General features: G+C 32.6%; 2 protein-coding genes across 10 annotated transcripts in view; one reads left to right on the top strand and one right to left on the bottom strand.

The window, feature by feature from the left end:
- Positions 1–5,820, bottom strand: part of LOC136980213 (protein SSXT-like) — a 64,038-nt gene extending 58,218 nt beyond the window's left edge. Inside the window, exon 1 of the mRNA XM_067276293.1 lies at positions 5,593–5,820. Coding sequence (XP_067132394.1) covers positions 5,593–5,658 — 66 coding nt within the window. The 5' untranslated portion in view covers positions 5,659–5,820. The remainder of the gene's footprint in view (positions 1–5,592) is intronic.
- Positions 5,821–10,918: 5,098 nt separating this feature from the next.
- The window catches only part of Pabp2 (poly(A) binding protein nuclear 1), a 49,952-nt gene continuing 32,936 nt past the window's right edge, over positions 10,919–27,934 (top strand). For all 9 annotated transcript variants that reach the window (XR_010881519.1, XR_010881518.1, XR_010881517.1 and 6 more), the window contains exons 1-2: positions 10,919–11,038; positions 11,109–11,254. Coding sequence is in view for 5 of the 9 variants with exons in the window: in XM_067276316.1 (XP_067132417.1) it covers positions 11,123–11,254 (132 nt within the window). In the remaining 4 variants the exon portion in view is untranslated. The remainder of the gene's footprint in view (positions 11,039–11,108; positions 11,255–27,934) is intronic.

Below are 27,934 nucleotides of genomic sequence, written 5' to 3'. Positions count from 1 at the left end.
TCAGTGCATCAATTTCAAGTGTATTTATCCTTTTACGTGCTTTTGATAATCTCCACATTATAGATCCATATAATAGAATACTTCTCACTATAGTGTTATTATTATATATATGTATGTTTTCTTTTTCTTTTTTTAAATTTTGGCATTTCAGTAATTCCATTCAGCCTCTTAACTGCCTTTTTTTTGTTTAAAAAATAAATGCAATATTGAATTTGACAATATAACCAGAAAAAACCAAAAAGCTTTACAATCCAGGATGTAATATTCTGAGAAACATGTTTTTGGCTAATTTAACTAGCCATCTTCAGATTCAGTCTACGTGTAACAATGGGATGTTCTGGAATCCCATCATTACATATGGATCAGTCTAAATACAGCTAATTTGCACAGTTTATCTGTAAATTACTGACATGACAAGTTAATGCAAGTTCACCATTTTTGAGCAATTTTATTCATTAGAAGCTGAATATTTATACAGTGTTCCTTTTCAATTGTGAGTACAGCAAAACTGCAAAATCTTTCATGACACAATGACTTCCTTAAAACCTTCACTCTTATGTAGTACAAAATAATAATAATAAAATAAACAATAATGAATTTTATTATTTGGTTGTTTGGAAAGTAATTTCATTTTTTCCATGAAAAAAAAAAATTTATTATAATATATAAATATTTTATTGAATTATATATTGACCATTTTGGTCCAATACCTTTCGCCATCTTTCTGGTAGTAGCATGATTCCATGCTTGTAAAAGTTCTGATCTTTGCTTACAAAAAATGATCCAACATCCTCATTTGAAGTAAATGTTTTACCATTTAAAAAATTTTGTAAAGGCCTAATTCCTCAAATTGACATCCTCATTTGAAGTAAATGTTTTACCATTTAAAAAATTTTGTAAAGGCCGGAACAAGTAATAATCTGAGGGTGCCAGATCTGACAAATATGGTGGATGTGGTAGCTCACCCCATCCAAGCTGTAACAGCTTCTGACAAGTTACCAAACTTGTGTGAGGTCTAGCATTATCATGGTGAAACACTCAGTGGCATAGCGAAGGGGGGCAAGGGGGTGTATCATGCCCCAGGCACCCCTCTGCGAGTGGCACCCAAACGGTCTCCAAGACAAACCATATGCGTTTCTGGAGGGGAGAGGGGGCACCAATAAAGTGCCTCGGGCTCCAGTTATGTTTGCTACGCCACTAGAAACACTACACCTTTTCCATTGATCAATTCTGATCTTTTCTGTTTGATGATATCACTCAATTTGTCCAGTTGACGACAGTACACTTCCAAATCAATTGTGGAATTGTCTGATAGAAGCTCATAAAAACCAATTTGACATTGTTATAAACAACTTATTTTTCATCGCCAGTTATGATTTGCTTCAAAAATGGGTCATTTTTTTTGACATTTGAGAAGCAAATCACAGATGTCAATGCAACAGAGCAAATCTCTTTCTTTAAGAACATGTGAAACCCATATATCAAGCTTTGAAATGAAACAGTTGTTTCAAGTGATCATAAATAGTTGAATTCAACAAATTTGATCTCTCAGAGATTTCTCGTGTTGCTATTTGGCACTTTGCTCCAATCAATACCTTTATTATGTCTTCATCAGCTTCAACAGAACATGGTGCATCTTCAATATCAAAATTGCTGGAACAAACTTTTGCGAACCAGTTTTGGCATTATCATTCTGTCAACACATCTCTGTACTTGTCACACAATCTTTTTTTTGCTTAAACAGCATTCTTACCTTTTTGTTAATAAAAAAGCAAAATATGGCAAAAATGTGGCTTTTGATTTTCCATATTTGATGGCACACCAAAAAAAGAAAAAGAAAACAATTGCAAAGAATTAAACAAAATTTTTTACAAATAAGCCTTGAAATGTCAGCTATCAAAATATATAATGGCAATACAATTTAGAATGAAACTGGCAGGTAAAAATACAACTACAGTAGAGCATCAATTATCCGACCTCCGATCAACCGTCACATCAGTTAACTGACCGTGTCCTAGTCGGCAAATTCAAATGTCCACTAGTGATGTGGCACTACAATATTTGGCTATGTCTTGGCTACTTTAATATTATTTTTGTTAAATTTTTACGTGTTTTAGCTGGCAACACTGGCTCGACCACAAAAGGGAGGCCAGTATTTAAACAAGGCTTAATTTTATTTAACGACGCTATCCAATTGCTGTTTTTAAAACGTGTGCGAGATTTAGCGGCAAAAAAGAGTTTCAGCTGTGAAGAAAAAGAAAATTTTGGACTTCTTTTTTCTAATGTATAGGTCTACTTTATGTAAAATATGTAACCCAAATACATTTTTCAATATACAGTACAGTACTGTATTTATTTTGTGCAAAATAAAGAAATAATTTAACGATGATTATTATTTTAAAAAAAATTTTGTTAGGCTTAACATTGATGAAAATTCAACGCGAAGTAGGTTAATAGCAATATACTAATATACTAATTACATGGGATATACTACTATACTATACTAATAATGTATTTTTTCATATTTTTCAATTATCCGTTTTTTCAGTTATCCAACCAACCCATCCCCAATTGAGTCGGATAATCAATGCTCTACTGTAATCCCTCTGGTGGTAAAAAAATAGTAGTATAGTTTGTCTTGAAATTACTTTCTGAACAACCCAATACATATGAATTGAAAATACTAAAATTCAAAAAGACAACACATTTTAACATTTTTTTCAGCATAATGTCTATCCTAAATTTCCATATATTAACTGTTTCATAATCATGCATTGAAAAATTTACATTCTGAACTATTCTAAGTCTATATTTATATAAAAGATAACTAATTAAAGGTTTAAAAGGATTCAATAAAAAAATTACTTAATGAATGAAATGAAACAAAGTAAAATAAATTACTTCAGTTTACACAGTTTTTACTGACTTGTATTTTAATTTAATTTATCTCTTAATAAACTGATTTTAACATCCATATTCACAAAAGATAACTATATCTTTAATCACACAAAAAGTTATTACATTTAGATTTTCCAATTTTTTTAAGTTCTAGTTAAATTTATATTAATACATAAAGTAATTCAATAATTTACATCACTTTCTAGAGAAAATACCGGTACAAATAAGTATCACCTCCAAGCCTTTAGATTTTTGGTACAGTTTGAATATAATAGTTGAATGAACGTTATGGTCTTCACAGGCATATCTCCATGCATACGATATCGCATTACTTTCCTTGCAGTTACACAATTCCCCAATTTGCTTGCCTTGTAAATTTCAAGTGTTTCTAAGGCCCTGATGTGGTGTGTCTGGAAGGATTTCTTTATGATGCTGTTGTCGTCCAAGTCAGTCATTACATCAGGGTTGGTGGCATATGTTGCCAGGGTGATGGGGTATCTTTTTTGGCTATGTCATATTTATGTTCCTTAATCCTTTTTTTGTATAGACCCCTTGGTCAAACCAATGTATACTAAATTTCTCTGGGACCATAGGTTCCAGAGCCTGTGAAGACCATATGCCTCATTAAGTATATTTTATTCCCTCACAGCATTAAAATACAGTCTTAGGGTATATTCATTCAAATCTTTATTATTAATTCATTACTGGTTCAAGCAATTTTCATTCAAAAATGTTTGAAATTCTTGAATTCCACATTTGGAACAATTGTGAACCTGAAGCAGATTCTGGAGAAAGAATTGAAAACGTTTGTTCAACTATTATATTCGAATGGTACCAAAAATTTAAAGGCTTAGAGGTGATACAATAATTTACATTTTTTCTGTTTATATATTACATCTAGGATAAGGTGACCAGACGTCCCGGATTTGTGTTGTTAATCCCTCATTAAACACCATCCCAGAAAGTGTCCCGCATTTGGTCATGTAACATTTTCAACATGTTTGCAAGTTGTCAAGAGCACAAAGTTGTTGTTTTCTTTTACTACTAGTAGCCCGGGACACCCCGTAGTGGGCATTCTAGCAGCAATGGTGTCATTCCGTGGTATAAATAATAAATTTGTATCAATAATTCAAAAATAAATTCCTATTGCAATAATAATATACTGAATTTATTATTAATTTAAATAATATCTAGGGGTGCCTCTAGTGGCCGTTCTAGGCATACCATGACAGATATACAAACAGCGCCATCAAGTTGTGAAAAAAAAACAATTTTTTTTTCTATAAAGAGTTATTTTTAAGTTTATTTATGTATTTATATATTTTTCTACTAAATTATTTATTAATGAATTAGTTATTATTATTATATATATGTATGTCGGAGGTCCACCCCATTTTTAGCTCCACGACACAGAAGCATCCGGCATTTCAACCTAACATATCTGGTCACTTTAATCTAGGATTAACTATGGAACTGTAAAAATTGATAAAGAAAAGCATTTTGATCATAATTGCATAAAGCACTTATATATAGAAGCTTAACAATATGGGTAGCTTTATAAATAACAGAAATTAGATCAAATCACATAGGTTAGTGTGATACATCAAATTATGAAAGAAATAAATTCTTTAATCCTTGCCAAAACTAATCAATAATATTTAAATACTTTTTGGAATAACGGTATTTAATTATTATTAATTAGTTTTCCCTAATATTGAAGACTTCACCAATAAAATTGAACCGCATCCTGTTAACAGACTAATCTTCGAATGCTAGAGAAAGCAAAAACGATTTAATAAATTCTGTTTTAATATTATATCTTCAATTTTACAAAATAGTATTTAAACATTATTATAAAGAAAAAAAATGGCAAATCTCAGAATTTTATTCAATATAACAGTCTTAAATATCATATCTATTGTGTAATTAAAAATTGAAGAGATTCAGCTAAAAATTTTTTATTTTGATAATAAAATTAAAAATAGAAAAACATTTATGTAATATTATAATAATTCAAATGCCCATTTCTGATATGTTTTACAGACAAAAATCTACAATGTATAGATATACAAAAGAGCAATATATTTCACACTTTTTTACAAGTTGTATTAATTAATGTACTTATTCAAGATATTAGTGAGGTTTTGGCCGAAGTTTTCATCTCTAAAATGTGAACGTCGAGTGCCGCTATCTCGTAAGCAGCACTCGACATTGGATGTTCACATTTCAGAGACAATTTTAGAGCCGCACCCTCGCTAATTTGTAGAGAGAGCTCAGAGTATAATTTTTCTTATTGTATCATATAATAAAATTAATTACATATAATTAATTTTATTATTTTAATTAATTAATTTTATTGAAAAATAATGTTTAGTTATAATAAAAATTCAAACGTTATCATCGTAAACTCCTTTTACTACATTTCCAATTCACTGGTAAAAAAACAGAAATCAGCTGTAAAGATAAATGTTAACAAAAGACATGAAAAAAACTGATGTGTTTTTGTCATAGAAATTATTTTTATATATTTATTTCCTTTAATTCATATATATAATATAAATAATGATGTAAATAGTGATAAATCTCATCAATTTAAATGAACAAACATTTCAAAAAGGTTTTATTGTTTTATTATTATGATTTAAACTTAATATATGAAGAGGCATTAAACATGCCGAAGACAAGAAAACTCGCCTTTTGTATTTGAGCTGGACTCGGCGGTGGACGACCTTTCTGATGTGGCACAAATGCGACAGACATATTATTATCTATGCTTGACCTTGAACTGGATGCCTTTTATGCTACTCTTGCCGTTAATACGAATATAATACGAGTCAATCGCTGTAACGAAAAACAATGGTAAACAGTAAATGGAACAGAAAATCGTTTTCGCCTCCAAGTTAATCTAGAAAAACGATTGCAGCGCCAGATTCAACCTGCTTTTAGTTAATTTAACACATTTTTTTTTTCAAATATTTCTGTAAAATTTGACAGATATTTAATAAAATAATATTATTGTTTATATTTTTAATAGCTCTCTTAAGTATTTTAATTTATAATAATAATTCCGTCTTTTTAGAAATTAGTTTGACAGTTAAGCACATTTTAGGGTTTTTTCCCTCTTCTTTTGCTCTGGGAGCAATAAGAGGGTCTTTTTATATACACATTCGTGGGCCAGTGGGCCAGCCCACAATGTAAATTGCTGGATGGCGATGGAACGGTCGAGACATCGGACAGACCCCTAGAATATTCCTCGGGAATGTTTCACAGCCTCACCCGAATTCGTTCCTAGGTCCCCCATAGCTAAGGTTTCTCAAACGAGATCCCGGTTGTTTTTTAAACCGGGAAATATCCCGCAAATTTCTTAAAAGTTCACTTTTTTCTTATTTTGTGTTAAGGTTGAGGAAATTTTGCAAATAGAAAGTATAATTAAATATTCTCCAAAAATATACTTTATATACTATTAAATATTTATTTTTCTAATATTTATGTAATGCACAAACGCATTTATAATGAATAAATCTTGTATAAATACTATTGTATTGTTTTCAAAATATTTATTTAATAAATGTAATATCGTTAAGTAAATATTGAACAATAAGCTTTAAAATTGTTTATACAGTATTTATTTCAATTTCTAATTTGTGGAAAATTACACAATTGCACAATTTAACGAATTTTTAAGATTTATTTTATGTAATCGAAATTCTACAATTAATTAGAATTAATAATTCTACAGTGTTTTTCTACACCCTTGAAAAACTGATTGAGTTATTTTGATAAAATGTAATAGATTAATTCTAATATTGTTTCGGTCGAATTTTAAAATTATGAACAAGTATTTAAATGTATTGCTTATTACATCATTGAATTATAAATTTATGTACTGTTTATCAAGTATAATAAAGTTTTTTCTATCTTTATACAGAGTTTATGCATAACAATTACTTTTGCTCGTGTGAAACATAAGTAATAAAGGTTATAATCTAAATGCATTATTAACTTGCAGGTCATTTTACATTTTTGCGCTCTATGTGGCCGCGTGGCTAGATCTTATCTAGATCTAATTGTTCCACGATGTGACATTTGATTGAAGTTTACATGTCAAGATTACCAACTTTGAGGAATTAAGAAACAACATAAAGGACTGTTCATATTGAAACAGCGTGTGTATGAATAAGAGAATTTGGTGCGTTTACGCGACATACGAATATACAGGGTGGGCCAGCGAAAACGAAACGGCAGAGTGTTCGTGTTCGTCCAAGCAAAGCGCTCGGACAGGTCGATTTTACTCTCGAGGGGACATCTTTTGCAATAAAGTTTTTGCGATTCTGAATATTAACTAAACAAACATTTTTTTCGAAATAAATGTTTGTTTAGTTAATACAAAATAAATGAGTTTTTAAAATTTTTTGTTGTCTTTTGTATTCAGAATCGCAAAAACTTTATTGCACAAGATGTCCCCTCGAGCAAAAGATCGACCTGTCCGAGCGCTTTGCTTGGACGAACACGAACACTCTGCTGTTTCGTTTTCGCTGGCCCACCCTGTATGTATTTGATGTAGTGTCCATGAAATAGGTCTAAATATCTCTAAATGATTGTGTCATTACTACGGATAGTTGGATACAGTTTCGAAGTGCATTTATTCTCGTAAGCACTCCAGTTAATTCGATTAAAGTTGAGAAGACCGAATGAAAACCACTGGCTGCCTGTAAACAGTATAAAAATATTTTACTGTAAATTTTCTATAATTATTTAAGTTCTGATAACATTTCTTTACGATATTTTATAATTTATGTAACAAGCAAAAGCTTGATACATAAGCCTAGACAACTGGGATCTTACTCGCATCAAGAAGTTCTTTTTCACGAAGAAAAATCCCCCAATGGATATTCCTATGGGGAGTCCTCCGAATATCTTCATGAAGCAAATGACCTAATATCAACAATATTTTTGATTGAATTATCGAGGAAAATAAACTAAAATTTAGAACTATAATATTATTTTACCTTTAACTTAAATGTCAACGTCAGAAGAGAAGAGAAATATTTTTCCACGGAGATGAAATTGTCGTATACCTGAAACAATACCAATAGATTTTTATTTAAATAAAATAAACGAAACGATTTTCGTTAACTTTTACTTACGGTTGATGCTAAGGTTGATACTCCCCAGCAGACTAATAAACTAACAATTAATAATTGTAACGCAAGTATAGCCATACATACACGGATGGCAAGAGTCACATTGACAAAAATGGCTCCGTATAAAACAAAGCAGGTTTGGTATACAAAATGAATGTAAATGAGAGGTAAAAGAATCTCCCATTTTTCGTTCAATTCTTGAAAAATTTCCCATAGTTCTAAAAATTTCTCGAATAGATCTTGGAGGTAATATTTTGTCGCTTTGTTTATGGTCTGTAATTCTAAAGATATTTTAGATAATCTTTTCGATAAGAGTAATGAACCGGCCGTGCTTATGACAAACACAGAGGACATATGAGTAAACATAATCGTAAACCAAATATGAATACTGACCAAACATGCAACGGCTCTGATTCTGTGCTTCTCTCCGGTATCAACATATGAATGACCAATCAATGGTAATAAAATGGCAATCGATGCGAGGAAAAGGACTATATACGAAAAGAAAAACAGTGCATATGGTTGAACTTTCTTCTCAATATATTCTTCTTCATTTTCAGACCTACTTTTGAGCGTGGAATAATGGAAATTGAACTTTTTCCTTCTCACAATGCTGAATTGAAATGCAACATACAAAGAAGAAGTTAACGGCAAGAGTTTAGAGTAGAAAGCATACTCCTCAAACACAAGAAATATTCTAGCGCATGGGATATCGACTACAAAAATTATTGTAATGAATATTACAGCAAGCCATAGCAAAATTTCAACTATTCTTTCGTAAGTTGAAAAAAGAGAGGGATATATCTTATTCTTTCGACATTCGCAAGGTTCTACAAGCTTCAATCCGAAAATCTCACATACAGAGAAAAAAGGATTTAATTGACCTGACATACAAATATCATTAGGATAAAATTCCGTACAATCTGCCATAACATTTTTTACGAATAATTTGATAAATATTTACCGTATAAGAAAGAAAGTACTTTATCGACAATTCGAAAGATTATTCTATTAACTTTTCATTTTTAAAACTCACCTCGCTCTACAAAAATCAGAATGAAAGTTTTACTTGGAAATAAAAATTAAAAAGTAATTAGATCTAAACAGATACATGAAATGTCTTCGAACATTATCTTCTACAGTTAGGCATACCATACGAACTCGCAAACAGTTCGTGTTAACGAGGTAACATTTTTAACGTCTAACTTCGATGTAACTTAATGCTTCATCTGTACGGATTTTTCACGTGTGTTCTCATCTTTAATTCTCTATGTTGTTTAGTAATTCAAAAGCGACTTCTATTAAAATGTCAATATTTATTTTCTCAATCTACACGCAATCGGATTGTAATGTTCGTTTTCTTGAATATATTACAGAGAATTTATTTAGATCAATTAGAATAAAGGACAAACAAATTGCGTGTGTTGTCTAAATTTTTTATTTATATTGAGCTATTGTAGGTGACCATAAATATTTATTTTGGTATTTAACTTATTTTGCAATTAAAATATAATATTCAAATGTTTTTGGTACAGTTAACATATATCCGTTGTAATAGGGTTTAGCAATTCTGTGCACATCCACAACATCCTATATGATGATAATTACTTTTCAACTCGTTGTCAGTGGCCGTCGATTAATTAACTACTTAAAAACTTAATGTTGCTAAAAGAAAAATGTAAATTATCTTGTAAAACAAAGAGATGAGTTGTTTCTCAAATAATGGCATTTTAAATTTGAAACATGTTGTTTCGCTTATTACTGTAGTCGTGATATACCTTATTTTCAATTGTTTCACATTCATCCCGTATCTCTCTTTTTTGATCAATTTGATCGTCTAGAAATATAAGGAAAAAGTAGTAACATCACTTTTCGGAGGAATTCGGATACAGAAAAGCAATCATTAACTAATAGCAACTTAATTGTTAGCCTGATAACTGAGAGGGTTAAGGCCTCAGTTTACTATTGTGGGAATCCAAGATCGAATCCGGGTGAGCAACTATAGAAATTTATCGGATACGTCGAGTTTCCTTTTCTTACTACCCGCCCGTTTCATTGTGGGTTTGACAGAACTCCTGATGGTCTCGAAAAGAAAGCCCTCTTAGTACTTACAAGGCAGAAAGAGTAAAATATGAAAAAAAACCCGACTTTTAAATCAAAATATCGCCTTGCGATGTTTTCGTTAAGTTTTTCAAAAAAATGGCTTCTCAAAGTTATATAAAAATTGTTACTATCCTACAATACTTTTATATACTGAAAGATGATAAGGCTATAAAAACTAGCATATTCTTTAAATATTAAATCAAACATATGCAATTAGAACAACGGCCTTCAAGTATAAGAGTTAAGAGGCCGGATGGCCGAGCTGTTAAGGTGGCAGCCTACCGCTCTAGGGGACTCGGGATGAAATCCGATAGGAACGAAAATTCCCAGGAATTTTTCGGGAGTAGTCGGATATGTCGGGTCCCGTCACTTACTACCCGGCCGCCCCATTGTTGGTCTGGCCGAGCCCCTTAAAGAGGCCCTCTTAGTGCCCACAGGGCGAAAAAAGTTTTTAAAAAAAGTATAAAGATGTAATAACAGAATTCAATAGAATTTAATTTTCCGCTTTTCATAAACTGCAACAATTCAAAAATAACTTGCAATAATTAATCGGAAAAATTGCAGGATTAATTTGTTGATCGCTAAATGCAAATGAAACCGATAACGTTTAAAAATATCTGATATTAATCGCCAATCTTGTCGTTAGATAAATAATCAAACTATTTTCAATAATAATAATATAATTATAATTATACAGATAAAATTAATTACGAATATAATTAATTAAAATTATTTTAAGATTTAAGGAAAATTATATCATTTCTTCAGTCGTGGACATTTTAAGTAAAACGGGAATCTGGCATTTCGTTCCGGCGGCCACAAGTTGGGGAAGAGAACAAAGAGGTCCGAAAGTTGAATATTTTTATTCAATTTTAAATACATTTTTTAAAATTGTAAGAAAATTTAAAATGATATTTATGGATAAAACTATACGAAATTTTCTAAATAATCGATTTCTTTTAGAATATTTTATCAAAATGGCGGACATAAATGGTGAAGGCGATCCTTTAGGCGAAGAAATTGAAACAAGAGAGAATGGTGAACATAACGAGGAATTACCAGAAGGTGCCGTTGACGATACGGGCGAAGAACAGAATATCGAAGATCCCGTAAGTTAATATTAACGTTTCTTTTCCAAGAAAATATCGAATAAAAACAAACCCGAATGACCTCGTAACGATTCATTGAGTCAAATAGAACGTGCTCCAAATTTTTTTTAAAATCAATTATAAGTCTTTATAATTGGTTAATTTCATATATATATTTTAGTTTATTGTATTACTACTGAATTTGATTTATTTAAAATTATTTCAAAAATGACATTTTTTTTGCAGAAAGTCTCATCCAGTTTTAGAATTATGATAATTAAGGGTGCGACTGTGTGGATGCGAATTTAGTAGCGAGCGATGTAGTTCTCTCAAAGAAAGACTTGCACGGGCGAGATGGCAGAAATCTCGCCAGTGTGAGTGGATTTCTGGTTCGTGCACGTTTCCGGCGGGGTTTGGCGTTTATTGCGTCTCCTTGCTTGCTAGTGTCTTAATAGTCGCACCCTAAGAGATATATGTTATACTTATTAGAAATGCTAATCAACACGATAACCGTAATGTCTTGTTTTAACACTTTTTTTATAGTACATGAAGACTTTTCTTCACAAGTAGTTCATTGATCTGTTCTGTTTTAAAGTAATCAAATTCTGATCAGATTAATGTAGCCGTATTCTTTGTATTGGACACGGAGGAAAAAATTAGTTAATTTTGTATTTTTAGGTGTAAAATAATATATCTAACGTTGCGTTATCTAATGTACTATATCGTATTTGATTGATGAAAAGCCGAAAAAAATGTTGGTATTTTGTTTCCTGTAGTATCATTTGTCTTTAATATTTTGCTTTAATTGAACTGTTCTACACTATTTATAAACCATTTTAAATAGAATACAGCAAGTCCTCACTTTATTGATAGGTACTTGGAAACTGTTAAGTAAGCAAAATAACGTATGATGAAACCAATTTTACTATAGACTAATTGATATAATATTAACAAATTATATTTTGTTCATTTTAATTGGACCATGTTTGCAACTTCTAGCACTTATTTTTCCACCTCATAGAATCAGTTTTTTTAGTTACTATTTTTAAAGAAAATTTAACAATTCAATAAATACAAGTACATTTATAATCGTTTGCATCTTTCCTCGACAATGTTATAATGAAACAATGTAAAGTGAGGACTTGCGTGTGTTTTTTAAGTTTTTTTCTTTTTAAGATTCAGCAATGATGCAATAAGTATTTATTTGGTTTTATTATTTGTTACACAAACTAAATAAATGTTTTTTTCATATTTCTGTGGCTTGGAAGAATAAGTGCCAATGTCAAGTGTATTGGTCTATGACATTGGCCCTTATTCTTCCAAGCCATAGATTTGTGACCAGAAAGTTTAAGAATTGATGAATTTAAATTGTTTATTAATAAGCATACGAAAACAGTATTGGACTGGAAAGATCCAGTTATCATATGTTGCTGATATAGAAGAAAAGGTTAATGTTACCTATGGTTCCAAAATGGCGGCTCGTCTGATTCCAGCAAATAGAAGAAAGGAAACAGTGGGGATGCACATTCTAACCTATTCTAATAAATTACCATAATTATTACCAACAAAATTATTAGAATAGGTTAGGTTAGAACGTGCGTCCCCACTGTTTCCTTTCTTCTATTTGCTGGAATCAGAGACGAACCACCATTTTGGAACCGTAGGTAACATTAATCAAAGAGAATAAAATCTTAGGATGGCTCAATTCCAATTTTTTTTATTCCTCCTTTTATAGATGATTGGAAATAATAATTTTGAATGAAATACTTCATTAAACTTTTGCTTTCAAAATGCAGAAATATTGAAATTCCTTAATGAACTGTGTGTGATGACACTGATTTGGAAGTTTTTTTTTGATCATGCATTAGATCTCTAGCAAAACAACAGTTCTGTAATTGTTTATTTGCAGGTTAAGTTAGTATTAGTATAATCTTTCTGGTTTTTTTTATTTGAAAATCCATATTAAAATGTTTATAAACAGTTCTCTCCCCTATCATTTATCACTTCAAAAAACACAAGACAGTTTGCAGCTGTTGTTATATCAGTCCAAAACATATTGCAGACTTAGGTGTTTTTCCAGAAGAGACCAATCAAAAAATAGTTTTTACATTATTTATTTTATTTTGAAATGAATAAATTAAGGTGATAACAAAATAGAAGAGTGAATACTTTTAAATAAATATATAAGAAGATATATATATTTATTTATTTATTAAATATCTAAAAAGTATAATAAGTATAACTTTAAAAACTTCTAAAAAATAAAAGGCCTAAGTGTGTTCTTATATCTTATATATTTTAATAAAGACATTGAAAAGAAGTAAATCAATTTTTATTTAATTATTTTTGTGTGTTTTTGAAAGAACAGTCAGAGAGAAAAATTGTGTGTGTGTGTATATATATATATACATACATACAGTAGAGTGTCGAAAATTGGCGTCAATTGGGGACTGGGGTTGTTCCAATTTCCGACTTTGTACAAAAAAATATATTAACCTGTTCGATGTTCAAATTTTTCTCCGTTGCGTATTGCTTCCTGTTGAATTTTTCTCCGTTGTGTGTCACTTCGTGTTGAATTTTCGTCGATTTTAAGCCTAACGAAAATTTTTATAATAATAATCGAGGCTATCGTATCGTTAAAAATTATTTCTGCATTTTGTACAAACAAAATAAATATATTGAAGAATATAAAAACATGAAAATTATACTTTAAATTTAGTATCAAAAACGTTCGATTCAGCATGACACAGTCCGACTGAAAATCGTTCCAATTTCCGGCCATTTCAATTACCGATGTTCCAATTAACGACGCTCTACTGTATATGTTATGGACAAAGTGATTAATCAGGCATTATTCATAATGACCAAAAAGGGTGCGCAGTGTGATAAATATTGATTAATTTATCAAATTGACCGGTCATTATGAATACTGCTATCACCTAGTCGGACAAAGTGATAAAAATATGTTGAGGAATGATCATCCAACATACGCTAGCCAATCAGCACTCTGAGTTGCCGATTGTATCGCGTTGAGTGCATATTGGGTTTAGTTCCGAATTTTAATTTGATTAAAAAGACTCCGCTTATTTCATTTAGAAATATTTATTTTTTGTGAATTATTTCAAAGTATTTTAAAAAGAACATGTAATCTTTTAAAACTAAGTACTATTAACTATATTAATTAAATGGTAAAATTTTATCTATATGCGCCATCATGGCAGTGGTCACAACTATTTGTGCTCCCGATGGATTCCTCCCAGAACGGAGCTGCAGGCAGGCCACCAATTGTTTAACGTCACTAGATATTGATACATCCTAGTTATTGATACCTGTATTCAAGAACTATCGTGAATAAATAACTAGTGACATTAAACAATTGGCGGCCTGCTGGTGGCTCCCCTCTGGGAGGAATCCGTCGGGAGCACAAACAGTTGTGACCACCGCCAAATTCGGTACTAAATGCAATACGTACATGCAACTCAGATACGAGTGCTGATTGTCTAGCCTATTTTGGATGATCACTCCTCAACATATTATTACCACTTTGCCTGACTATATGATAGCAGTATTTGTAATGACTGGTCAATTTGATAAATTATTGAAATTTATTACAATGCCCGATTTCGTGTTGGTCATTATTCATAATGACCGAGCATTATGAATAATGCCCATATTATTCACTTTGTCCATAACATATATATATCACAAAAATGTGATTTTGGTGTGCTATGATTTTTTTAAAATACTAAAAGTTACACCTTCCTTTCACTTTCCTAACACAGGCCACTGTATGTTTTCAGCTAAATGCAGTGGCTGTGTTAGGTTAAGGAGATTCTATATTTGTCTATAGTAGACCTGCTGTAGAAGTTTGATATAGAATGCTGAAAAGTGAGAGGAATGTCATAGAGCAATGTCTGGAGTTCCATAAACCATTGATAATTAACTTTGTTGACTTTAAAAGCCTTTGACAATGTCTATTGTAAATTGCTGTGGAATATTGTTAGATCTTACGGCATACAGCAGTGATATATTTAAAAACTTGTATTTGAAGTTTACCTGTTGTATAAAGACAGATGATGGATACACTAATTTCTTCAGAATTGAAACTCGTATTAGACAAGGTTGCACTCTCTCACCATTACTGTTCCTCTTGGTCATAGATTTTATAATGAGGTGAGCAATGGCCATCCCTGGTGCAGGAATTCCATGGAGAAGACAAATGCAACTTACAGACCTGGACTTTGCTGATGATATTGCATTGATATCAGAAATGCATCCAATGATGCAGAGTATGACATGAGGCTGAAAGATGGGATTATAGATCAGTGATAAAGCAAATAATGTCCATAAATGGGCAAGCAAAAATAAAAACCACAATCAGGAATCAAACAATGAATCAAGTGGAAGAGTTCTGCTACTTTTGTAGTATCTTATCACCAGACAGAGGTGTTAAAGCATCAGCTGTCTTTCAGAGACTATGCTCAATATGGTCCATGTGAGCAATCATTACAGTGATTAAGGTATGACTCTAAACAACATTGTCATTCCAACTGCAATCTATGAAAAATGGAAAGACAAAGAAAATTACTCTAACTCAACTCATTCCACCAAAACTCTGTTCGAAGGATACTTAGAATTACATATATATATCATGACCGTATCACAAATGAGGAAATTCTCAGAAGTTTCCTACACAAACTCTGGGACATTGTTAGAGTGTAGAATGCATTTTGCAGGGCATGTATTTCATCTGCTGGAGGAATGCTTACCAATACCATAGTCTGATCACTTATCTCTCATTCCTACTTTCAGAGACAAATGACGTCAAAACGAGAGACGAGATTCGTCTCTCATTGACAGAGGTGATTCTGGTTGTCATAGCAATCTTGTCTTTGTTGTTTACGTCACGATTCTATTAGGTTGATTATACATGTTTATTAGTTTATCTGCATATGCAACACAGTATAGAATTGTTAAATTTTCGAAAATGCAGAATATGTAATTGTAGATCACATGGTAAGGAAAGCACGAGTTCAAATAAAGCACATAATTTTGACGAAGTTATGCTTTTTGTTTTATAACATTAGTACAGATTGTAATGTCAAATTGTCTCTTAAGGAATAAAAATTTTAATAACCTAAGTTAGAAAAGTGTGCATACTTAGTTAAGGAGAAATTAGATAGTTATATTTTGAAAAATACTTAGAGGGATGGATAAGATTAACATCATATTTAATAGTTTAGTAATTTATGTAGGATAATCAGTGTAGGCACTCAGAAAAAATCAGAAGCATTTTCTCTCAAAATATTTTTTTCCAAGATAGAGAATGTTCTCTAATACAATTGTATAGCACAAGTAGCATCCAGTCGTCCATATTAAATGTAATGAAATTGAGGCAAATGATGAAAGACAACTATTCGCTTATCTTTGAGAGACGAGAGAATCTTCAAGAGAAAAGGTTGTCCAGAATCGTGTTTGGAGAGACACTATGATCTCTTAAGACGCAAACAAATGATTAGACACTTGCCGACTGGCTTGTGACAGATACTGTCTCTCAGATATGAGAGGTGATGACCAGAATACAGCTTCTGGTTGGCCAGCATGCCACTTGGTGCATGCTGGATTTAAGACTGAGATTAAGGGATGATAGTGTTGAAAATGATTTGGTTTACATAGGAGCCATGAACAGATTGCTTTTCAACAGAATTAGAGCTTAAGTATGATATTGAGAAGAAAAAGCAGTCCACAGCACTATCCATATATACTTCCATAGCAAAGAAACAAAATTTTAATATCTATAAAGCAGCAACAACAAATGATTGTATCAATGTATGTGATTCTGAATATATATCATTGGCATGGAAATTATATTGATATTATGGTAACCCCCTGGAAGAAAGGTCATTATAATGACTTAATTTAAATTTAACATAAAGCAGATATGTGCTCAGGAAATAATTAGTTTAATTCACCACATTAAATTTAACATTGACATTTTCATAATAATATAATAATAATAATAATAATAATAATAATATATATATATATATATATATATATATATATAATATTATTATTATTATTATATATTGTAAATTAGAATTAGAATTTAAATTTTGTTCGAATGTTATAGAACAAACATTCCAAATGGAACATATTTGTAAGTTGAGATTGATCTGAAGCAAGGCAGTCGGTCTGCTCAAAAATGTTTGTTTTATTTATCAATATTTTGCTGCCATAAAGAAAATGTTGTCTTGTTATATCAGTTTGAACTCTTGTAATTAATTTTTCATTTAAATATTTTAAATACTTAAATGAAATAACAATAAAGGCCTAAATGTTTATTTGATAGGAAGCATAAACATTCTGGTCTATATAGCATGTTTACAAGAGTCAATGGATTATATCATTATTAATTTTTAAAATCCAGGTTCATAGTTTCTTCATGGGATGAACTGAAGCAACTCCCACAAAAGTAAATATTACAAAATGTACATTCCCATGTGCTTTCTATGTGCCTATGGACAGTATCACCACCATAATCATAAAATAGCAATAGCTATTTTTTTGTCATTATGGTTGTGATGCTGTACACTGGTCCTTTTCCTTCCCCCATTTTTATTTTTGTAAAGAAACATTTTATTTATTGGAGCAAGTAGAATCCTGTCTTTCCTTTTCCTATAGCTAAAGTTTTTACAGAGAACTACAAATTAGGCTAAACTGAAACAGTGACTCCTGTAGTTTGTTTCTTTGCATTTTTGTAAGTGCATATAGAACATGCATTATCTGTTTCTGTATCTAAAAGTAACCAAGAGATGAAACTACAGTTTGCAAGATTTTCTGGATATGAAATAATATTTTTGATATTGATTGGCTAAATCTGTGTTGCCTGTGTTTTTATTGTGCATTGCAAATTTAGTAGGACACTTGTATTTACCATGCTATCTTTGAAACATGGGTTAAAGTTTACCTAGGGAACCCCAATGGCCGCGCTTCCAGTCGCCATTTTGTTTGCTGTACTACGCACGCGTACTACGTTCAAAAAATTATGCAAATTAGTTAGTATGTATAATTTTTGAAAAAATAATAATTACATTAGTAAAAAATAAATGTTTTAAGATTGTTTTATATTTCATAGCTAGCTGAACTTGCAAAATAAACTGTTACTTACGTGTTTGGCGCTCTGTCATACATTTCCTTTCCGTTTTTCTCGCTTTTCCTTGATTTGCGATCCCTATCGCTGATGTTTCTCTTTTCACTTGATATTTTTACACGTTTTTTAGTTTCGCCACACGAATGTGCCTTACTTTTTTTCCCTTCTTACACTCGTCGCTTTGTGGAGCAGCTGGAACGGACTCCAGTTCTTTCCATTTCGGCTCGATTCCGGCATGTTGCATCACGAAAAGTAGACGGAATAAAAACTTACCTATTTACTATTAAAAATAGCAGAAAGTAGCATTTTTTCTTCAAAAATGTTTAACTGGTGAAAAAAACCACTCGCAGCAGTTCGAGCCGTCACGAAAAACAAAAAATTTGCATACGATAGCATTATTTAAAAATTGCGCCACCTACACCGAATTTCTAACATCACCTGCCGTCGAGATTACCGGAAGCGCGGCCATTGGGGTTCCCTAGGTAAACTTTAACCGAAACATGTTAACATCAGTTTCATTTGTGGAAGTGATAATAAAATCAGATGTTCTATGCATTGTTGAAAAATTATATTGTTTTTATTGAATTCAAAATTTTTTAAACAATGGCAGATATTTGTGATTATTCATTAAAGTGCTACATGGCTAAAATTTTTTTTCTCTAACAGATTCAACAAAGTGGTATACTTGTAAAAAAATTATCAAAGCAGAGATGATAGTAATGTCCTTGTAAAATTTCATTAAATGCATTATGACATCATAACCAAGTCCTTTATCACTTTGAACTACTTTATCATGTTTTTTTGCAATAAATTTCAAAGTTTTGGGCAAGACTTATTTGAATGGCACATCATTCATAATTTTAGAAATTATGAATGATGTGCCATTTAGAAATTGTGCAATATATGCTATTGAAAACAGCTAAAAGTCCTTTATATTTTGTTAGTTTCGTTGATAAAAAAAAGTTGCAGTACAGAGAAAGGCATTTGTTACAATTTAATTTGAATATGTTCATGAAAGCTTCTTCTTTATGTAATTATTGGGACCTTGAATAAGTTCTCGCTGTTTTTTCGTAAAAATTAATGCTTTATTTAAAAAAAGTCATACAAAACATGTTACTGAAAGTATTGTCCATCACTAGCCACTACTTTCTCCCATCGTTCTGGCAGCATTTGAATTCCACGTCGGAAAAATGATACGTCTTTTGAGGCTATCCAAGAATCAACCCAATTTTTGGCATCTTCATAAGAATGGAAGTGCTGCTCAGCCAGGCCATGTGTCATCGATCGGAACAAGTGATAATCGGAAGGGGCAATGTCTGGTGAATACGGCGGGTGGGGTAGGACTTCCCATTTAAGTGTTTCCAAGTAGGTTTTCACCGGTTGTGCAACATGTGGCCGAGCATTGTCATGTTGCAAAATCACTTTGTCATGTCTCTGCTCGTACAATGGCCGTTTTTCTTTTAATGCTTGGCTCAAACACATCAATTGTAGTCGATAGCGATCTCCTGTGATGGTTTCATTCGGTTTGAGCAGCTCATAATAAACTACACCTAGCTGATCCCACCAAATGCAGAGCAGAAGCTTTGAGCCATGGATATTCGGCTTTGCCGATGATGTTGATGCATGGCCAGGCTTACCCCACGATTTTCTACGCTTAGGATTATCGTAGTGAATCCACTTTTCATCCCCAGTCACGATACGATGCAGAAAACCTTTCCTTTTCTGCCGTTGAAGCAGCTGTTCACATGTGAAAAGACGCCGTTCGACGTCTCTCGGCTTCAACTCGTACGGCACCCAATGTCCTTGCTTTTGAATCATTCCTAATCCTTTCAAACGTTTTGAAACTGTTGTATGATCAACTCCTAATGATTCTGCAAGTTCAGCTAGCGTCTGACATGAGTCTTCATGAAGTAATGCCTCCAATTCCTCGTCTTCAAACTTTTTCGGTGCGCCAGAACGTTTTTTATCTTCAATGTCAAAATCATTATTTTTGAAGCGTCTAAACCAATCTCTGCATGTTGTTTCCGACAGAGCATGGTCACCATAAGTCTCAACAAGAATTCTGTATGCTTCAGCTGCAGATTTTTTTTGAATAAAATAGTGCAATAAAATTCCCCGCAAATACTCTTTTTTTGGCACAAAATGCGACATTTTTAACACCACGAGAAAAAAAGTTGTTAACACTTCGGCGAAATGACATATACTGATTTTCAAGGTCGCTTATTGTACTTCCTTACAGATGCATCACCATCTAAAAATACACGCACACAGTTCTAGTAACGCCCCCTGCTGTAAAACAGCAAGAACTTATTCAAGGTCCCAATAGAACTCAAGATCATGATCATAATCTGTGTAAGAGATGCATATATTGTCAAATTGTATAAAAATGATCTGTGGACATAATTCTTTTGATCATTATATTTTCAAATGCTAAATGGGAAAATCAATACATGTGTATGGCAAGCAAATTATTAATTTCCATCATTCCTATTATTGAAATAGTTGCCCAAATTTCTGTAGTACACTCTATAGCAGTGTTTCCCAACCTTTTTCGTGCTATGCCTCACCTAAGTCTTTCTAAAATTCTTATGCCCCCCCTAACATATACACTTAATTGCCATACTGTTTCGTCGTAACCACGATAAAACCCAATCCTTTCATCAAAGTCTCTTGCACTTTCCAGTTGTTGCCAAACATGACCTGGAACACCACAACTCGTGTCTGTCCATCTCAAGGTCTGGGGAAAGAATGTCCTTTCTCCTCTTTCACCAGCATCAGAGCTTCGTTCATCTCTTTGTTCTCAGTGGTTCCCAGAATTGTTAATCCCACCCCAAGTATACTATGTTTACAGTATGTTATCATCAGCATCAGCTTGCATTATCCACTTTTTTAGACTAGGTGAAACAATCACAGCAGACTCATACAGCAATGAACTGGGCATTGTTCATGTGAGAATGAAGTCAGCTGCTGGCAGTGGCTAACAGGAAAGGCATGCTTCTGCACAACAATGCCAAATCACATATCACAAGGAGAACAGTGCGGAAATTGCAAAAGTTGAACATTGAAGTTTTGTCTTGTCCCTGTATTTGCTAAATCTTTCCCCTACAGACTGTCACTTTTTTTCTTTGTATCCTGAAGGAGAAATTTTCAGACAAGAGGATGTCAAAAATGCTTTCTGTGAGTTTCTTGGTTTATAAAACACCAGATTTTTATGTATCCAGTATATAAAAGCATGTGTATCATATTGGCAAATCTGTGAACACAATATTTCTTATTTTGATTAAATACATTGCTTTATAGTGAAGTTATGATGTTCTAGAGTTGACAGTTAAAACCAAAAATACTTTCTTGATGCCCCAATTAGGGATTGCAATCCAGCAGTGTTTTGAATCCAGCTGGATCCAGCGCGGATCCAGCATGGATGTATTTTTGGTACAATAAAGTGTTATCTGTCTATCTATCTATCCTGCAATTTATGTTTTTTTAATGAAATAAATAAAACATTTAAAAAAAAATACTTAAGAAACTTTTATTATTTAGACTGGTCACTGTAAATCAGTAAAACTTACACATTTAGGTAGTAAACTTAACTTTGGTTCGGTTTAATACTTGAGATAGAGATAATTAACTTCAAATGTTTAGTTAGATTATAATTATAATGTAATCTTTAAGTTAAATAATAGCAAAGGTAATTCTACTGATTAATTTATATTAATATATTATAATAATGTAAGGACGGATAATCAGTGGCTAAGTGGCTATCAGTCTTACCAGTTTTCATATATAGGCTCTACATATTAGTCTGTAGTTATTTATAAGTATATAAAACTATGAACTGGAAGTAGAATAAGTTAAATAAACTACACCTTTATCAATCCAGCAAAATTTAATAAAATAATAACGTTTCCAATTGTTTTTAACGATCTTCCTCGGTTACAAAAAAAATAGAACATTAAATATACCAGTAGAACATAAAATGTGTTCGGAATAAATATAAAAATTAACGGAAAACGCCCAAACGGACAAAATATAGATAAATAAACAAAATAAATAGCAGAAAAAAATATATACAGTGTGTTTTTTTTAAACTGACGGTACTCAGAAACATCTGTAGAGCAATCTAACAGCCGGACTGTCGCCAAATTTGGTAGAGTGACTAAGGATGACATGGAAAAGAGGTAGAATTTAGGTACTACTTTTTTTCTTCGCGGAATCTTCCGCGAGGATTTGGCGCTGTTGTAGCGAAAAAGCTACCAGCACTTCACTGAAGAAAGGGTCATCAGTCGCTTTTTTCCACTTACATGGCCGCCTCGCTCCCCGGATCTAACCCCATGTTACTATTTCCTGTGGGGTTACTTAAAGTCCAAGGTCTATCTTGGTAGTGTCCCAAACTTGATGACTTTGAAGGACAACATTTCTCAAACTGTGATGAACATTCCTGCGGACATGTTACGTTCGGCCATAGAGAACACGGTGTTCAGGATGCAATGAGTTGTCCAGCAGGACGGTGATCACATTGAAGAAGGGAGAAGGTTATTTGCTGATTAATTAAACTTTCGTTATTACACTGAAACCGCTGTCTGATTATTTATTCGTGTGTTTGTTAATTGCAGCTGGATTTTATGCAGATTCTTAGCTGTTTTGCTACAACAGCGCCAAATCCACCCCTACCGGCAAATTTGGGCACTACTTTTTTCTTCGCGGAATCTCTTTCCCATGTCGTCCTTAGTCACCCTCCCAAATTTGGCGACAGTCCGGCTGTTAGATTGCTCTACAGATGTCTCTGAGTACCGTCAGTTTATAAAAAAAAACACCCTGTATATAAGATCCAACGAAACCAGCATTGTCCGTTAATAACATTAATTAATGTAAAAGGATCTCCACATGGTAGACAATGAGTCCGCATCTCTATGGTTTATACAACCAGTTGTCATGTGCGCCTTGCAGATTTCCAATCTCTCAAGATGTTTGACCGTTTGCCTATTCGTCGTCGTTTTTATAATTGCCGCTTGATCCCATTGGACGTTAACATCCTTCTGTCTTTCGTATGATGCCAGCGCAGTGTTGTCAAGGTTCTTACTGATTGTATATTTGTGCTCTTGAGCCTTTGTTTTAAACTGCGCATCGTTGCACCCACATAAACAAGCTTGGAATTGAAACGTTGGTTCTGTAAAGGCACCGAATATATACCCGTTGTTGAATTCCGATCCTCTTTCTTTTTATCGTTTCTTAAAAGTTTGAAAACAGTGGGATTACGTCGGTATACAATACGAAAATTATCAGACCTGGCAGTACATCTATGTATCTTGTTTAAAAAAAATGGGATGTAATTAAGCACTATTCTTTTTATATTTATTCCAAACACATTTTATGTTCTATAGTTAATGTTGTATTTTTTTGTAACTGAGGAAGATCGTTAAAAGCGATTGAATACGTTATTATTTTATTAAATTTTGCTGGATTGATTAAGGTATAGTTTATTTATAAGTAATTTAATTATTAGTGTTAGTAAAGTAGTGAGTAAGCTAATTAGTAGCAGTCTAGTAGTTAGCAAAGCGGCAACGCGACGACGTAGACTTTTGCGGCATTATTTAGAAAGTATTTGAGTATTTGCAAGATCAGCATTTGAGTATTTGCGGATCCGCAGCGCTGGATCCAGCACTAGTGCTGGATCCAGCAGGCCGAAGAATGCGCTGGATCCAGCTGGATTGCTGGATGAGGATCAGCATTGCATCCTAGCCCCATAGATGTGGATGGGGAAGAAACCCTGATAGGGATGGTAAATTGGGAGTGTGGATATCAGAAGAAACAGATGGAATTGAAAATAGTATATTAGAAGCATCAAAATTATCTGTTTCAATCCCCACTGTCTTCTTATTCATCAGTGTTATCATACACTACATTGCTATCATAAACATTGAATGAATCATCATCTAAACTGATTAATACTAAACGTACACACAATAACCTTGTAAATTAGTAGATTAAAATATCCCGAGCAAGAATTTTGGCTACAACTCCAGCATAGTAAAACAGTTATGTAAACAAAATACTGGAGTAGGACAGTGAAAGCAAACATTGACTTCAAGTATGACGTAAGTTACAAGATCATTACAATGCTTCTAATTACATAATCTACAAGGAAATTGTCCATACTATAGGCACAAGCTTATTTTACAGATGAATGTCAACATCTACAAAATCTTCAGCAATAACAAGGATCAGGTAGATCCTAAGAATATCAGGAGTATATAAGACAGATATATATCGTACATAAAGACAATAAAAATCAAAAGCATGAGTACATCATTAGACCATCTAGAAAGAAAGAAATTCTTCTAACACATTGGCAATACACACTATGGATGAGGTGATATCTAGACAATAGGAGGATATAAGGTACAATTTGTATTGTTCCATCTTAGATACATTTGTTTGAAGTATAATTGCATATTATCAAAAACTTAAAAAATTTGAAGATATATTTTATTCTAATAAAACTAAGAAAACTGTAGATTAATATGCTTTTACAAAAAGTATAGGAAGAAAGAATTTTTTAATAAAAAAAAAAGTGGTTTCTTTAAGATGTTTAAGAACCATTGTTATAAAGCCTATAAGATATCTTCACTATACTCTTGGAAAGAAATGTCTTTTTACATCATATCTGTTCTTTTGGAAATGATTTCAATCATTTTAATAAAACTTGTCAGACACTCAGATGACTGAGCAGTTAAGGTGTTAGTCTACCACCCTTTTTGAGAACACTAGGATTGAATTTGGGCAAGCAGATGTAGGAATTTTCATCGATAGTCTGTCCCTCACTATCTGGCTGTTCCCATTCTGGGCCTGGTCAAACTCACGATAGGTATGAAGTTAATGCCTACAGGATTGAAAGAATGGAAAATAAATAAAACTTATCAATATCTTTTTATAATGAATAAGTATAGTTTCAATGAATAACAACCAAGACGTAGCAGTCATCATTAGTGTTATATTCTGCTAAATTTTGTTTTATTTTCCTCCTTCACTTTTTGTGTTTATGTTTTACAGTAGAGAGTCGTTAATCTGAATCACCAGTTATCCGAACGATTTTCAGTTGGACTGTGTCATGCCGAATCGAACATTTTTGACACTAGATTTACTTCTAAAGTATAATTTTTATGTTTTTATATTTTTCAATATATTTATTTTGTTTGTACAAAATAAAGAAATAATTTTTAACGATACAATAGCCTCGATTATTATTATAAAAATTTTCGTTAGGCTTAAAATCGACGAAAATTCAACATGAAGTGACAGCAATGGAGAAAAATTTGAACATCGGACAGGTTAATATATTTTTTCGTACATAATTGGTTATCCGAACAAATCACTAATCTGAAACAACCCCTGTCCCCAATTGATTCGGATTAACGACTCTCTACTGTATATATATTTATGATCAAAGCTACAATGTCTTGTTGATTCACTGTTACATTAAACTCAAATATTTTATGCCAAACTTTATTTTTAAATATCAAAATAAAATGATACAATTGAATAGACAGTCACTTAACAAACAAATTTGAAATCTTGTAAAATTCATTTTATATTCTGTTATAGAAAAAATTTAACTCTCAGTATCTCATAGATCATCACAATCAGTTATAATTTTAAGTTATAGATACAAATGATTGTCTTATATACTTTGACTTGTTTAAGGCGATTGTTTGGCTTTGTATTTATATATATATATTTGTCATATAATTTAGTGTGTTTGATTCATTATGACAGGAAGAAAGGGTACAACTGATGGCTAGAAAATGCAAAGAATGCATTTCTCTGGATATGAAATTGTAATACAGGGTGTCCCAAAAGTCTCCATACATTGACACAAATCAAGCCCACCAGTGGCTGAATAAATAAAAACTATTGAACACTGGTAGTTGGTCATTGGTTTGTGCCTAACCAATGAGCTAGCATCCATGCAGTGTTCTGGGTTTTCTTCATGCATCTAACACCTAAACAGAATTCAGTTTTCATATAGGAACTCCTGCTAGCATGACTTCCTATGTGGAAACCCCACTGGCAGATCCCCATGTGTTCCATTGCTTTACTTTGTCAGTCCACTGACACAAATCTTAATGCTGACATTTTAATGTTTTGTGAATAAAGTTACATTTCACCTTTGTATGTATAGAAACATTTGGGACACCCTATATTATGTCAGTTGGAAAACATCAAATCAATGTAGTTTCATATATCCACAATAAGAACAATTCTATAAAATGCAAATAATATAAAAACTTTGGAAATATGACTTCAAATTTTTCAGTAACAAAAGTATCTCATCCAGGAAGCTTAGTTTCTGCATTAAATTCTTCAAAACAGTCTTTCTTCCAAGAAAGTAGTGGCAAAATAGTCTGACAACTTTTCTATAGTTGCTATCAGAATATTTCCCTATTTTTAGCTAAAAGCTTTAAATCGTTTTGAAGGTTTGAGGTCTGCATTGTAGCGCTCTCCTCTTTTTAGATATGTCAGATATTTTTTTGTAGATAATTACTGAATGGGACTTTGCGTTATCTTGCTGAAAATGTTTGTGGTATATCCAAAGATTTTTTCATTGAAAGGTCTGTACTCCCTTTATCTGGATGACTTTTCGTACTTACTTTTGTATTTAATGTGAAACATTGAATCATTTGAATATAAAATATGATTCCATTTTGTAAAATAAATTAAATTTGGTAACTCACGCCAAGTTTTAACTGCAAATAATAGTGTTGCAGCAATCGAAAGCTTGTACTCATCTGGGAAGCGCTTCTCACAGCCACTACGGAAGCATGTAATATCCCCACTCTAGATCTACCCGGAGTGTGGGTAGCATTATATCGGCGCTTAAACAACGAAACGCGCCTAACATCGTATCGCCATCGCGGTGTCAGTTCCACGCATGCGCCGCCCGCACCGTAGATTTATGATTTTCGAACATGCCAACATCTTTTTTGCGCGTTCGTAACGGAATTACCGGATGCCTGTTTTTGAATTCAAAAATTCTGTTCTCCTTAGAACATTCTGCACGTTCGTTTTTAAAATAATTCGTTTCACCTCATGATTCCATTTTTCTGCTGTCCACTTCAAGTAGGCTCTGGCTTACATGGTGATTAGGGATTGCAATTCAGCTGGATCCAGCGCATTCTTCGGCCTGCTGGATTCAGCACTGTGGATTTCCAAATATTTAGTTAACTTTCTAAATGATGGTGCAAAAGTCTACATTGTCGGCATTGCTGCTTTGCTATGTGCGCTATTGCTTGGCGGCGAGAGTGACATTGCCATTCAGTGTGGCACGTGCTACACCCCCTCTCTATACTGCACGCCTGCCCTTTTACCTCTGCTGATCTAATTGCCAGTTGACTTTCTGCTCTCACTAAATAAAATAAGTAACTCCTCTCCTAGTCCTGGTGCATAATTCTAATTTACAGTCTGTTTTGATGTCAATGAATCACGTGTTGGAATGATTTATGATTATTTGATGACCCTTAAACCAACTAGCATAAAGGCAGAAAGGGCTT

Source organism: Centruroides vittatus, unplaced genomic scaffold (assembly GCF_030686945.1).
Source record: "Centruroides vittatus isolate TY-2023 unplaced genomic scaffold, ASM3068694v2 contig_680, whole genome shotgun sequence".
Lineage (NCBI taxonomy): Eukaryota > Metazoa > Arthropoda > Arachnida > Scorpiones > Buthidae > Centruroides > Centruroides vittatus.
This window is presented reverse-complemented; position numbering and strand designations above follow the sequence as displayed.